Source organism: Dissoconium aciculare, assembly GCF_010015565.1.
Source record: "Dissoconium aciculare CBS 342.82 unplaced genomic scaffold K489scaffold_21, whole genome shotgun sequence".
NCBI lineage: Eukaryota > Fungi > Ascomycota > Dothideomycetes > Mycosphaerellales > Dissoconiaceae > Dissoconium > Dissoconium aciculare.
Window position 1 is genome coordinate 123,287 of NW_022984971.1, and position 14,249 is coordinate 137,535.

A 14,249-nucleotide genomic window follows, 5' to 3' on the forward strand; every position below is an offset into this window, starting at 1 on the left:
AACACTTGGTCCGGGCGGCAGGCAGGCGCTGAGTCAGCGAACGCGATCGCGACTTCTTGTTGACCCAATTAGGCCGCATGCGCCGAACAGCACCTGGGCATGCATCAAGTTCCTCCCTTCAAGTTCGAGACGGAATTCGCTGTGATTAATAGACCGGTGCGCTTGTTAGATGGACTAAAACTGCGGAAAGATGACCTGAACATTGAACGCCCCACGCTGGATGATATTGTGTGCGATTCCTCTTTCAGCCCGAATCATTCACAGAAATCACCTTGAAAAAGTATCAAGGTTACACTCGATTGCTTTTCAGGATCGTCTTCTTGCCATAAGCCACTCAAGTCTGTTGCCGGCGGACGGCTCAAGGGCATCATGTCGTCACCACGACGCGCTGAGTGGTCCTTCTTCAGTCTGAAACAAGCACGAGAAGAGGCAACCTCTCAGCTCCCGCGTCTCCTCGTCAAGACAACATTTGAGAATGGTTACGAGATTCTACTTTCTGATGGTTGCCGAGTGTGGCGTGAAGCTCTCTCAAATGACAAGATCGAATCCCGCGCACGCGAAATTCGCTGCGCGATCGAACCAAGCGACCCAGAGAATCGCGAAGCCTTGTTTGATCTGATTAGAAAGTCATTGTCGGACTCCCAAGATCAGAAAAAAGATGCCAAGCTGGGCTTTTCTGCTGATGAAGATGGCGAAGAGTTTGGTCTTCGTATGTCGGCACCTCTGGTTCCACCACTCCCCGATCTTACATGGGTCGTTTACTTAAAGCTATTACCGCCCTCTGCGATCTCTACCTATTTGTTGGATCCTCTGCTGCTATATGCCAGCGAGGTACGCGCCCAAGTCGATCTGCTAATGACGGAACTTGCAGCCAAAGATCATGTCCTCGAGCGAATCTGCGATCGTTTGGAAGCATCGGGGGATTCTTTGACAGCAGTTTTCCCAGCGAAGGCTGGGCTCAGATTGAATAGGAATAAGAGCCAACGACTGCAGCTTGGTCCGCATGTACCTGGTCTCGGAACATTTGACATCGCGTCATGGTCGGAAAGATGGCCGAAAGCGTTGCAAGAATCAGCTGTTGATAGTTCAGCACGAAAGGCAGAGGTTTTGCAAAATTTGCCAGACATGAATACATCACAAAGTACACAAGATACGAGCAAATGGTGGCAACACATTGGGAATAGTAACCTCGGCCAGGAAGGATTGGCCACTGCTGTTTCACAAACAAGGGAACAAACTGTGAAGAGCATCAGCGCGTCGTCGGCGCCTGTTTCGCATGAAAGGCCACACTTGCAGCGAGGGAATTTGCAACAACCGAACGCTCTGGACGAGAGCACAAATGATGAAGGGTTGCCTGGAATCGTCCGTAACAATCCAGTGCCCTCGCGGAACCCCGAATCAAGTGAGCAATCTTCGCGGCCACCCGTCAAGAAGCTCGGCGCGGTTGGTGGTCGGTCACGTACTTTAGCACTTACAGTCCCAAATCAGACTGATGGCAGGTCAGACATCGCCTCACCAAACGTGGAATCGGACCCTGTCGTCAAACCGAAGCGGCTTGGAGCCATAGGCGGACGAAAGAAAGCCGTCGAGGAAGTTCCAGGGCCGAGCAATGAAGTACCTGCGACACAGCCTACTTCACAGCTAACGTCACCACCCCCGAAGAAGGCCAGACTTGGCACTATAGGCGGCAGAGCAAAGCATTCTGCCCCGCTAGATGTTCAGCAGAGCACGCCCAAACCAACACATAATGTAGATCCGCCGCCTTCAACGGCAAGTAGCGTCAAACTTGAAAACCATGATGAAGAAACCATGCGCGGTCGGCAAATATCAGAAGTTCCAAGTTCACGCGCAAGAGACGAAACGTCACGGGAACGTGCGGATCGAAAGCGTCAAGAATTGAAAAGAGAAATTGGCGAGGGTGAGGGCGCAAGGCAAAAAGCCGCAGGTGCTGTCAAGAAGAAGATACGCAAGTTTTAAGGTAGACATCGAAGTAAAATGTGCTATTGGAATGCTAAGCGTCGTGGTCCTTTTAATGGGTGGTAGCTCGCCGCGCTTTCACGCGCTGTTCCTCACTGCTCGTTTCACAATGCATGTTTCAGCTTCTGCAACACATTCATTGTACACTGCCAAGTTCGGCTCGCGCGCCAGCTTCGTCTCGCGACATAGCCTACTCCACTGTGCCCGCTTCGAAAGTCGTGACTGCTTTATTCAATTTGTTATGCAAGATCAAGAGCGACGTGCTGCAGCATCACAACGATAGAACACAAGACAGGTCACCATTCAACGATGCAGACCGCAATTTACGGCCCTGTATATCCCTTCAGCGCCTACTGCTAATGCGCTGAGAGCTCATCATTCTTGTCGATGAATGGGATCGCGACGATGTGCCAATATTACTACACGTATTTCGGAGGTTGTCAACACCACGAGCTTGTTCTCTGCGCCTATTGCCCTGGTGCGCTGCCACTTCCAGAAAATGACGAGGCTCATGGCAAGGAAGCCGTCGTACTTGCCAAACCTTCGATGCCCACAAAACGAGCAAAGAAGAAGTTGCGCGCTCAGAACAAGTCGGCCACGCCTCCTTTACGCCCAAAGCTCACAGTGGAGACAGGAACAGCAACGACCACAACGCAACACCCGCAACCTGCTCACCCTTTACTAAGTTCTACTCCGGTAACACCTTCGACCAAGTCAAGACCTTCACCTGTCAATGACACGGCATTTACAGACATAGCTTCATGTCCTCCATTACTACCACATTCGCAGCAGAGATCAGCAGCATCATCGTCAGTATCGTCAAAACGACCTGTCCGCCCTCTATATTCTTCTGTCGCATCTTGTCCGGCATCGACAATCAACACAGCTCAGAGTATGGCGGCGACAGCTGCCTCCGACTCCAATTCGATTGGCGCGCGGCATAACAAGGGTTTCAACACCGTCTCTCGTAACAAGGATTTATCACGCACCAAGCATCATCAAATCTTTGATATTGCCGGCGATGTAAGTCAATGGCTTGTTGATCAACTTGACAGCGTTCTGACATACCTCGAAGCTCGTTCGTAATCATCAGGCTCCGGTCATGCATCAAGAAGAGGAGGACTTACAAAGTCATAGTCAGCGCCCGAGTGACGTGGACCACTTGTCTGCCCATGCTAGAATGGCACGGCATGGGACTTTACGAGCGATGACAGAAATGATGGCTGAATTCCATGGTCTCAAAGAACGATTTGAAATGAAAATCCAGAATACCTCTACAGGTAGAGCGGACAAGGCAGAGTCGGCAGCTATGCGATTGCTAAAGGCTCATGAGCAGCAAGAACAAGAAGCAAATCGGCAAGCCCGGGATACAGAGAACACGTCTTCCGCGCCCTGTACTCCTCTGGACTTTCCTCAATTGGCGCCCACTATTCAGAGTCGACCTGCGTTAAAGAGCGCCACCAATGCCGATAGGCCTTCGTATGCAAATATGGCAACGACCGGTATGATGGATGCCATTTCTCAAGCCTTTCGTGCAGGGAGTTTGCCGACAAATAATCACAGCTCCGCCGACCGTACGTCGTCTACCAGCACGTACAGCTTCCAAAACATAATGCCACTCACCACGTCCTCACAGCTTGGGGTCAACTCGCCGCTGAGCTTTAGGACTGATTCGGTCCTTGATACGAGCGAGACTTCTCATACACAATCACCTCGATCAGATCTCAAGCTGAACGGAACGTCACCAACATCGGTAGAGAGTAAAGTAACGTCCACGACACGTCAGTCACCCCGCTTTGCTCAATCGACTGTAGCATTCGCTCGCAAAGCCATGGGTACAGCACACAAGGGCTGCGACTCCCACGATCATCGTGCTATCGACACCGGTTCGCCCACCAAATCCAGCAGAGGCACGTTGCGGCAGCCTGCCAAACGTGCCTCTCTGCCAGCAACTTGGATGCAGGGTACCGCCGGACCAGGAGAGTTTCCATTAGAACCGGCGGAGCTGTCACCCAAATCTTCCACCACTTCAGCAACTATAAACAAGACCCAAAGTCCTAGTCGCAGTCCTGGCAAGTTGGACGTGCCTCTCGGGGCATCTTCGCCCAAGGATTCGTCATCCGGTCGCAAAAAGCCAAGCTCATACATGTCTCCGACGAAAGCGACTATCCGTAAGAGCCTTGCCACGCCCCCGGCAGACAATAATACGAAGAAGAAGATGAATAATTCGACCAACAAGACGCTTCCGAAGCTCAATACAGCCTCATTTGACGAAGCCAAGGTGGTTCCTGAAATCTTAACCGCGGCGACTATCGTGAGCTCGGTTTGTTCTTCTCCAGCGTGTATCATCACAGATTTGCCGGACACATTTGCACATATACATCAGCGGTTTGCTCGCTCCAAAAATGGCACCAATGATGCGGTCGGGCCTCTTGGGCCTCCTGCCATGCAGCTGGATGCACCTCTCCAAGTCTGTCCGAGAAACGAGGACGACTGCTCTGCTGCATCAGTGTCGTGCGTGAGTCCAGACAACATTGAAAATACCCGGATGCAGCCACGTGCAAGCTCCATCTATGCGAGTGTCGCAAACACTACGACCATTCGTCGAGAGTCCCATTGTCACATCTTGGCGCCCATCAAGGCAAAACTCAACCATCTCGGGCTACTCAGCAGTAGATCCAGCAGCACAACATTGTGCGGCACTACTACGACTGAAGCTTCGAGTAGTCCTGGATCACTGCAAGTCGAACCCTCGTCGACACCGCCAGTGAACGCGAACACGATACGTTTGATGCCCAGTCCAGCAGGTCTTGATAGAGTCATTCCACCTCATGTGCGATCTCGTCAGGTCACCGCAAGCTCGTTGAACACGGTAAGGCCTTCTGACAATGGTAACGAAAATGACAAGCCTCAGACACCATCTCTGCGTGCAACGGCTCAGGAGTTCATGCCGAACCACGTATTGCAACAAGACCTCGCACGGCTGGTCCAAGATAGCGCTTTGGACTATCGTCCTGAGGATGCGTGGTCATCTTTGTCGACCAGAATTCGTCAGAGTATTGTTGAGCTTCGTCGCTTCCACAAACAAGTCGCCGGTGAGCCTCAGGTCGATACTGGACATGCTACCACGTCTGGTACTACTGAGTCGGGTCTCAATGACAGGATGGATACAATGTCAGCAGCATCCTTGGGTCTCACATTCATTCCGTCAAGCTCGGGATCCGAACACGGCCATTGGATGGCTCAATCAGTCGATGAGAAGCAGTTCAAGCCGACTTTTGGACGCGCGCCACCACCGATTTGGCCACAGCTTGAACAAAACTCCCATCGCAATACTTTCACCTCACACCCTCGTCCGGGTACATTCTCATCGCCATCGAACTCATTCAGTTCAGCGGAAGTCTCACCCGCGTCGACTCTCGGTAGCATGGGCTCGCCGAGCACTTCTTGGACATTTGGATCACCCAACACCAATGGGGTCACTGAGGGAATCTGGGCCGGTGGTGATGGTCACGAAATTGCTTTCATTGGCGATGGCGCCCGCGCCGAACGTCATAGACGTTTCAACAAATCTGTTCGTGCGAATCATTACCACCGTCAACAAAACTATGTTGGCAACTATCGTCCTGCTGTCAATCCTTGGCAGATGTTCACCTCACCTCATGCACGTATTCACGATGCATCTGCACCACGTCTTGTCGGCGCAGGCTATGATGACTTCCCTCCTGCTTCCTTTGAACAGGAGACAAGCGTATACTCTCCCGCCAGCCCTCCTCTGGCGCCTCGCTCGCGTCAGCAGTGGTTGGACATGTCTCGCGGTGCGAAGCCCTGTGGCAATGTGGAATTCATGTCGGCGATGGAGACTTTACCGTTCATGACCTCGACAAGCATGAACGATGCGCAGGGCTGCAAACATGGGAGCTTTGGACTTTGCGGATCGTGCGCTGTCGGTGGCGAGGTGTTGTGATTATAAAATGGCGAAAATTACACAGAGGCATTGGTCTGGAATTCCCGTCTCTGCGACACTACGCTTTTGTTGGTAGATTATTCTTGGATTGGGTATTCTGTAAAAAGCAAGGGCGCGTTATGCATGATTCTTCTCATCGAGTACAAATTCAACAGTTATCCTTCCTCTGGACGATGACTCGTATACCCCGGCGCGCACCTTTACCAATCTGTTGATTCAAGTGAGATTGCCCAAGCTTCCATGTAAACTACCACCGCCCATTCGTTTCAGGCCTCATCAATGCCCTTCGACCATCTCACAGGCCCTCCTCCACCTCTTTCACACTCACAAAAACACTCCCCACTCCCGCAGTTGACAAGCTTCTCTCATGCCTATCCTACATATCTCCAAGCTCCGCTCTCTCCGGGACCGTCGACACCAGCAAATCGACCGTCCTCGCTCGTCTCCTCGGAGCCATATCTCTAATTCGAGGTTTGCCTGCTGCCGCATCAGCTTTGAGATTCGCGTGGCCACGTTCGCGGGAAAGACTCTTTCTGCGTAGCTTGAGGGCAGGATTCGGGTGGGAGGGATCTGGAGGGAGGTCAAAGAGATGGTGGGAGTTGAGGTGGGGAGAGGGAGAGAGGATATAGTGTGGGTGCCATTGATGTGATTCGGTGGGAAATGGAGGGATATGAGGATTTGTGCTTGTGGGAGGGGAGGGAAAGAGTGGGAGGGTTTGTCGGGGAGTTAGAGATCCTTCGCTGCTGGAGTCTTGGATTGCCAGATTTTCGATGAATAGTTCATGGGGAATATGGTCGCGGTTTGACGACTTCTGCCTTGTTCTTTGGAGTCTGGAGTCTCGTGGTGCTGTGGTTGGCATGTGCTCTGATCGACTTGTGCTTTCGTTGGTGGCGTAGATTTTGTCCTTTGCTAGGATCTGCGCAAGTCCTGGGAGCAGCTCAAGCGTTGAGTCATATCCATCATGATATGTATGCCTATTCCTCCGCGCACGCAATTGATCGAGATTTTGCTTTGCAGCGTCATGCAGCGCAAGTGTATAAGCCGCCGTGTGTTGACTGTTTGCTGGGTCTTCTGAGGATCTCTCGAGTGCATCCGAACAACTTTTCCTACGACTTGCGTATCCTTCTTGCCCGTGCAAATCATCTAAGCGTGCTTGCTTTCTCAATCTGTTCTTTTCTGGAATTGGTGGTGGAGGTGCTTCACGAGGATTCTCAAATGGTCGAAATGCGTTGTGAATGTGCATCTTCATCGATGAGTCGTTGGCTTGAATCAAGTGGCTCCACTCGAAGGGCGTGTGGTATGTTGTTCGCGGAACCTCATCACTCGAGGCTTGTGGAGCAGACAAATTGCTAAACGTGCGAGGCACATGCAATGCCGGTTGACGATGGTCTTGCTGGGCGAGTTGATCGATCGAGCTTTGCATGGTTGCGAATGTGAAGGAGTTCGGAGTCATGTCCACCGAAACCGCTTCTCTGGGTTTAAATGAATTTTGACGATGGCATTAGTGTTGCATGCGGGAATTCCGAATGTCGTGAGCTCATGTATCGAGAGACTGCCGCATTTCATGCTTCTTCTCATTTTAGGATCAATGCTTGTTGTGTAGAATTCTCGTTGTGTTGAATCCATGTCGCGACGATGGGAGATGCTTAATTTCATCTCGCAGCAACGGGGGGGCGTGATCACGTCGGATAAGCTACCACGGTCGTACGGCAGCGTGTTACCGTCATCTCAACGCACGACGACAATTTCGTTATCCTCATGCGGCGGTACTTGGCCAGGGCGATGTGGTGGAACTCGGGCGCTAGGAATTTAGGCGATGAGTTTGGCGGGTCAAAGCAAGAACGTTCCCAAACTTCTGGTGTTTGGTCCTCTGATGAAAGCATGTCGGAAGCCGGAGGTCTGTCTCTGTCATCTGATCAGGCCAACCGGCGAAACTTTGATGAGATGGAAGACACAATTTTCCTGTCTCGGATCGAGCCTCAGGTAGAAGATGATGTTACACAAAGAGCGGGGCAGCGGTCATGAACGTCAGTCGATTTGTACTCGAGTGTATTGGTGGGCACCAGTAGGGCAAGGCCTTTATCATTCTGTATGGTGCTCAGGAGCTGAGGTCATCATTGGAATCTTCAGGAGCATACTCGCAATCATCTTCAACCTGGAAATTACACATTACATTCTTGGAAAGATGGATTAATGGGGGAGTGTCATTCGATCATTATCTTAGGGGTCTAATTAGTGCTAGTAATAGCGTAGCTCTGTGAGCCACTTTTCTGCATCGGTAAGGACTGTGGTTTTTCGTCTGCAATAAACGTGCGGTAGAGACTGGACGCGAAAGCTCAGTGAAGGCATCGCAAGGGGTGTAGAAATAATAGTAGGGGTTGAGAGTAAACCAAACTCAGACCTTGTCCTGCAAGTCGAGCGCCGAAAAGAAGTGAGATCTGCGTACTGGCAGAGTCGATTACTGGGCGGGCATTTGTGCGAAGATGTCGCCGAGAGCAGTAATGACGAGTCCGTTCATCCCGCCGGTAAGCTGGCTGACAACATCCATGATGGCAAGGCCGGTGTCCAGACCATGCAAAAGCCGGTCACCAAAGCTGGTTTTGGGGCCGTTCCGGTCGCCGGGCTTGGTGTCAGGCTTGGTGTCGGGCTTGGTGTCGGGCTTGGTGTCGGGCTTGGTGTCAGGCTTGGTGTCAGGCTTGGTGGAGGGAGTATTGGTCTTAGGCGTTGAGGGAAGGCGCAGTTTGAACTTGGGGTCACGAGCTTGGACCTTGTTCGCGAAATGCAGGTTGAACTTCTCCGCGATCTTCTTCTTCTCCGGAAATGGAAGCTTAGCAGCTGCGCTGAGGATTGGTCGGACGGCGGCGGGGGCTTTGTCGATGATAGACTGGATTGCTGCACTGATAGCTGGCCCGCGTGCCTCCAAGTCACGAGTCGCCAGCTCTTCCTCTTCCATCTCATCGTCGAAGAGGCCACCAGCTTCAGAAGCAGAGACATCGCGAGTTGCTTTTGAGGTCGGTACAGCTGCAAGGCCAAGCTTCTTTGCATCTGCGAGGGCATCTGCCTTCTTGTACTCAGCAAATTGCTTCAGAACGTCCACAGTAGCCTGGGAGGAACCCTTGGCAATTTGACCGAAGGGATTAGCGGTGCTACGGGTCAAAAGCTCATCCATCTCGACCTCATCGGCGGATTCGAGAGACTCGTCGACTGGAACATCGCGCTGCTGTGTAGCTGCACCGACAGCTTGTTCGGTGCCAGTTCTTATAGCGCTACTAAGGAGCTTCTTGAAGATCGGGGCAACAATTCTGAGAAATCCTCCGAATCTCGGGTCGCGCTGGCTCAGCGCGTTACCGGTAGCGCCTGCTGCAGCTAGGGCCAACGCCTCGACCTGGGGCAAATTGAGTTTCTTGGCGAGCTTGGCCAATTCTTCGGGGGAGAGGTTGGTCAAGCTATTGAAGATCTTCGTTCCGGTTGGGCCGACATTATCAAGGATGGTTTTGGGGTCGAGGGCGCGAACGGCGAGCTCCTGCATGTCTGCATAGTACCCGGAGTCTACGTCAATGTCATCGCCATCGTTGTCCCGAGCCTCGAGGCCGCGAGTGGGAATCGGGACCTTTCCCACAAGTTCGGAAAGGCCGGGAATGTTGAGCTTTTGGGCAAGCCTTTGAGCTTCCGCCTTCGTGAGGTTACCAAGCATCTTGAAAACTGCCACCACGGCGGGACTGGCGCCTTTGGTGATGCTCGAGAGGTCGAGGCCACGCTCCATCAGCGTACCCTCCGAGGCCAATTCCTCCTCATCGCCGAAGAAATCATCGTCAGTGGGGAGTGCACGAGTATTCTTGTTCTGCACCTTGTTGATGCCAGCCTGCACGCCTTGGCTGACGCCTTCTCTCGCGCCCTGCTTGGCTACATTGAGGCCCGTCCTGAGGCCGAATCTAAGCAAGCCTTGGAAAAGGGGAACTCCCAAGGCGAGGAAGGGCAGCAGTGGCTCAGGCTCGCGTGTCGAGAGAGCGTTGGCGCCAGCATTCGCGGCAATGTTGAGAGCAGCACTAGCGATCGGCACACCAAGTCCCTGAGCAAGCTGCGACCCCTCTTTTGCAGAGAGCCTGAGAATGGCGGCGAATAACTTCTTCACAGGGTCGCTAGCACCATTGATGACAGCCTTGGCATCATCGCCGATGTCACGAGAATTGAGCTTGATGAAGGCCTTCGCATCTTTCTTGTCCTGCTCGAGAGAGACACCGCGGGCCTCAAGCTCGCTCGCCTCGAAGAGCGGCTCATCAGCAAAGTCGACATTGTCGGCAAGAGAGCCAGCGCGAGCTTCAAGCTCGGAGGTGTCGAAGAGAGTCTCGCTCGCACCGGCCAATGCACCATCCTGGGTGATCGGAGCTCCAGCGGTGAGAGCGGGCATGCATGCCAAAGCGGCAGTGAGGAGAACAGCGTTGTTGGCGTTGATGATCTGCATTTTGAAGTTTGGTGGTTGGGATTGGAATTAGTGGGAATGGGAAATTAAACGTGTTTTTGTGATTTTGCAAAACGAAAAGACTGTGTTGGTAATGAATGACTGTTGATCGCGAAAGTGAATGTGTGAGATGATGATGAAAAGAATTTCTGAGATGACGAACACTTCGTGATCTTTATACCTTGCTTCGCTAGCATGATGCGAAGCTTGAGACACATGCCATGACCGGCCATGAGTGCTGCGTCTCCATTTTGCCACAGTGCGTGATGCAGTCAGTGTCGACGGTCCCTTCGGCGGCAAGTGAACAGAGTATCAGTGGAAAGTGGCACGAATCTCACGTGCTTTCAGCCTTGAGCCCAGCAAGTGTGCAGTCTATCCATAACACGAGACTGGTTAATGTTGGCATGAAGGATAAGTTGGATCGGCGGTACATCAGACACCTTCACACTTCAGGCTTGGCGTTGTTACAATACTCGCCCATAGTCCTGATCAAACGGTTTCGGATCGAAGTTTCGTGACCGCACAGTGGAAAATGCGTGATGGAGAACGAACACTGCCACAAGCTCGCTGAGGATCGTCAGCCAACTTCCGCGCCGCACCTAGCTAGGCCTTACCTCGACCTAGTGCAACAAATGACTATGATATGCCGAAATGTCAACTTTGCATGATTTTCATCCGCGATTTCTCTTGGCAAGACTAGGTCTCTGAAGACTCGTCGCTAGTTGTGAGTGGACAGACCGACGAGTGCCTAATCTTCCGGGTCTCGAAAAGCGCCTTGAGGTGACGACTACGGCTTGCTCTACGAGTCGCCTACGGATCCTCATGTCGCAACATACGCTGGTCTCAAGTCATCCTGAATTTGTGGTGATAGATTTTCGCCCGCCCTGACAACTCAACAGCGGGTCACTGTATTGCTGAATCCGTGCGATGCAGTGCAGTGCATCTGCTGTCGGCGCAGTCGTGTAATAGTAAGACTGGGCACAAGCGAGACTGAGAGACAACGCCCGGCATACAGGTGATGAATGACTAGGTGCCGGCAGCCGCCCGCGGGCGCGGACCAACTTCCGAACCGAAACGCGGTTGGGGTAAAGCAACCCTAAACTCGTCCTGCTCCAGGGCTCTTGCTGCAGTGTACGACGGATAACCACTCGAAGATACATACTATGAAACGTGCATCATCGTCTTGTTACATGCTTAATACATGTCTCCTCAAGCTCGAATCACTTCATCATCGTGGTTGTTGGTAGTGTTACCGACTAGGGACTCGTTGCATTTGACGATCGCCGGTTTCATTAGATGGTGTCGGCAAACGCGGTGCAAAGAATTGCCTAGAATGTCTATTTTTCTTTCGTAGTGTTTCACGTCAGAAGTGGCATGTGATAAACAGGAGCCGAAACGTAAGACACGCAGCATGATTCTTAAATGGCGGTAGATCACAAGAAACGTGCGCTCCTATTCACAAATCCTGCACATCGCCGGGCCACGTCCACTTACGCCCGAACATTGTGCGCAAGAGTGAGGAATTATTACGTCGCTAATCCGACATATTTGCCATCTTTCACTACGTACTTGACAGGGATCACGATATTCCTCATACACGGTCTGCCCAGGGCAAGCTACTCAACCAGAGCAGAGCCAAGATATAAGCAGGTGTGGCCAGAGGTCACAACGATGGACCCGTGCAGCATATCATCACAACTTCGGAGGTCGCCATTAATATTCGCTGACAGATATTCCAGGACCTGACCGAGTCTGTGAGACGAAGGGATAATGATGTGGAATGTCGAGACGCATTCCGTCTGTAGGAATTTGCTGTTCCCTAAGCGCTCGCGCCTGGCTGGATATGAGGAACTCAACCTTCAAATGCCCAAACTCAATACAAATATCTTGTTCGAGTCCCATCACGCTTGCGAACCTCAAACTTCAGAATGGTATTTTACTTGAAGTTTTCTGAACTTCCATTGAAATGCTTGATTTACAAGATCTGCCACTTGAGGTTTTCCTTCTCATAATCAAGGAGGTCGTTCAAACCATCGGAATATACAACGCCGTATTGCTGCGATCCATCAGCCATGCATTTAATACAGCTCTACTCCACGCAATCTGCAATAGTCAAGTGGTTGAGATCGAGGACGAGTCCACACCAGTACTACGATATCAGCTGGGACCGATGTTAAAAGGCAAGATCATTGCAAACAAATCGCGCCGGATAGGAATGTCACCACCGAAGCACCTTGCAGTCGTATCCAAAGTCAATGCACGTTTGGACGATGTCAGTCCTTTACAGGATCATGATGCACTAAACGCACGACACGAAGCTGTCGCAAGTGCCGTGTATCTCATGCACAATGGACCCGAAGGCCCAGACATCGACGCGCAAAATTTGCTCTGCGGAGCTGTCATCGCAAAGGACTTGCCTCTTTTCAAGATATTACTCGATAGGAGAAGGCCACTAAATTCTAGTTTGAGGGCGAGAGAACGCACACCTTATTTTGACGACCCCCTGTCTCTCGCAGCGGAGCACGACGACGTGGCTATGGTCCAACAACTTCTTGATTGGGGTGTTCGTCACGAAGATCCGATCCAGAAGTTCCACATTTCCGACTTTCGAAGATTGTTCCAGCAACCAGGCAGTATCGACATGTTGACGACGAAACAACTCGGCGACTATGTGGCAATGCTCGATGGCGCTGATCAGGTTTCATGGCAACTCAACTCCGCGCCTGTACGGGGTCATACAAGCGCACTCCGCGTCGCGATCGTCAGAAACAACGACGAGATCTTCAGCTTGCTCATGTGCTCAGGATATCGCTTACCTGTTGCAAGTGCTGAGTATGTAGCAGCCATCGTCGAATGCGGGAAGCACGGTCGGATCGAATTCATCTCCACTTTGCTCGAGGCAGTAGGAAAGCAGCTCTCGGAGTTCAAAGGCCTTGACTTGAACCTGCTCCAGCGAGCGATCCACCACAGGCAGGCCAGGCTCTTGCAATGGCTGCTTGACAAGAATGTAGATCTTCTCTACTCTGTCAGCTCTGGGCCTCGGCCAGACAACTCTGCACTGGGCATGGCAGCACATACAGGCGATGTAGCATGGGCGCTGCACTTGATCGAGAAAGGTGCAGTAGATGACGAACCCGGTCGACCGCATGCTGTACTTGATGCCGCTGCACGACAGGGCAATATCGGTGTTGTTCAGACGATGCTCGATGTCTTCAGGACTGTCAAGTGTTTTGCCAGCGAGTGCGCAGAGCATGCGTTGGTGCGAACGGCATATGCGTCTGCCGCCAGGCATGGACGATTGAAGCTGACAAGGCACCTGCTGATGAGATACCCTGACATAAAGTCCGCGTCGAAATGGCGTGGCAGCCGCGCAGGCGGTGCATTGGACATGGCCATAGCAAGCGGCAATTTGGCAGTCATTTCGCAGCTGGTAGAAGAGTTCAACGTTGTTGTTGCCGCAGATGACTTGAGAGAAGCATGTGGATGGCATCCCGGCTATGTTGCTGATCACTTGGCCTCGCTCAGAAGATTAGGGACAACGGACGCGGATGCCCCGCCACTGCCGTCACGGCCGCACGATGAGCGGAACGAGCAATACTGTACTTTCAAAAGGTCAGTTATGCCTTCAAAAGGGACGTGGCAGTGGGTCAGCCTGTGTTGAGAAATGATCGCTCTTTGAAGCAGGGATATTTTTCGCCTTGTGAACAGCTAAAGTGTCGGAGATGCATCTTCATCTAAGCATGATCAAGCTCCGGTTTATGGGCGACATTCCGCGAAATGTCATTGAGAAACCAGATCAATCGAGATGGCGAAGCCGCGATATGAGAATCAATAAAAATTGTATAC

At 52.0% G+C, this 14,249-nt stretch overlaps 4 protein-coding genes across 4 annotated transcripts; 2 read left to right on the forward strand and 2 right to left on the reverse strand.

Moving 5' to 3' along the window:
- Positions 1–101: 101 nt before the first annotated feature.
- K489DRAFT_385149 (XLF-domain-containing protein) lies at positions 102–2,024 on the forward strand. Its single transcript, XM_033606025.1, has one exon. It carries the CDS (start codon positions 370–372, stop codon positions 1,975–1,977), a length of 1,608 nt encoding a protein of 535 aa, XP_033455225.1. The 5' UTR covers positions 102–369; the 3' UTR covers positions 1,978–2,024.
- A 4,108-nt stretch (positions 2,025–6,132) lies between these two features.
- K489DRAFT_130304 (uncharacterized protein) lies at positions 6,133–7,550 on the reverse strand. Its single transcript, XM_033599037.1, has one exon. It carries the CDS (start codon positions 7,395–7,397, stop codon positions 6,321–6,323), a length of 1,077 nt encoding a protein of 358 aa, XP_033455226.1. The 5' UTR covers positions 7,398–7,550; the 3' UTR covers positions 6,133–6,320.
- An 852-nt stretch (positions 7,551–8,402) lies between these two features.
- K489DRAFT_413973 (uncharacterized protein) lies at positions 8,403–10,406 on the reverse strand (the record flags this gene model as incomplete). Its single annotated transcript, XM_033608108.1, has 1 exon — positions 8,403–10,406. One exon carries the CDS (start codon positions 10,404–10,406, stop codon positions 8,403–8,405), a length of 2,004 nt encoding a protein of 667 aa, XP_033455227.1.
- A 1,883-nt stretch (positions 10,407–12,289) lies between these two features.
- K489DRAFT_130349 (ankyrin) lies at positions 12,290–14,241 on the forward strand. Its single transcript, XM_033599038.1, has 2 exons — positions 12,290–14,015; positions 14,085–14,241. The coding sequence occupies exons 1-2, from the start codon at positions 12,370–12,372 to the stop codon at positions 14,113–14,115; spliced, it is 1,677 nt and encodes a 558-aa protein (XP_033455228.1). The 5' UTR covers positions 12,290–12,369; the 3' UTR covers positions 14,116–14,241.
- Positions 14,242–14,249: the final 8 nt, after the last annotated feature.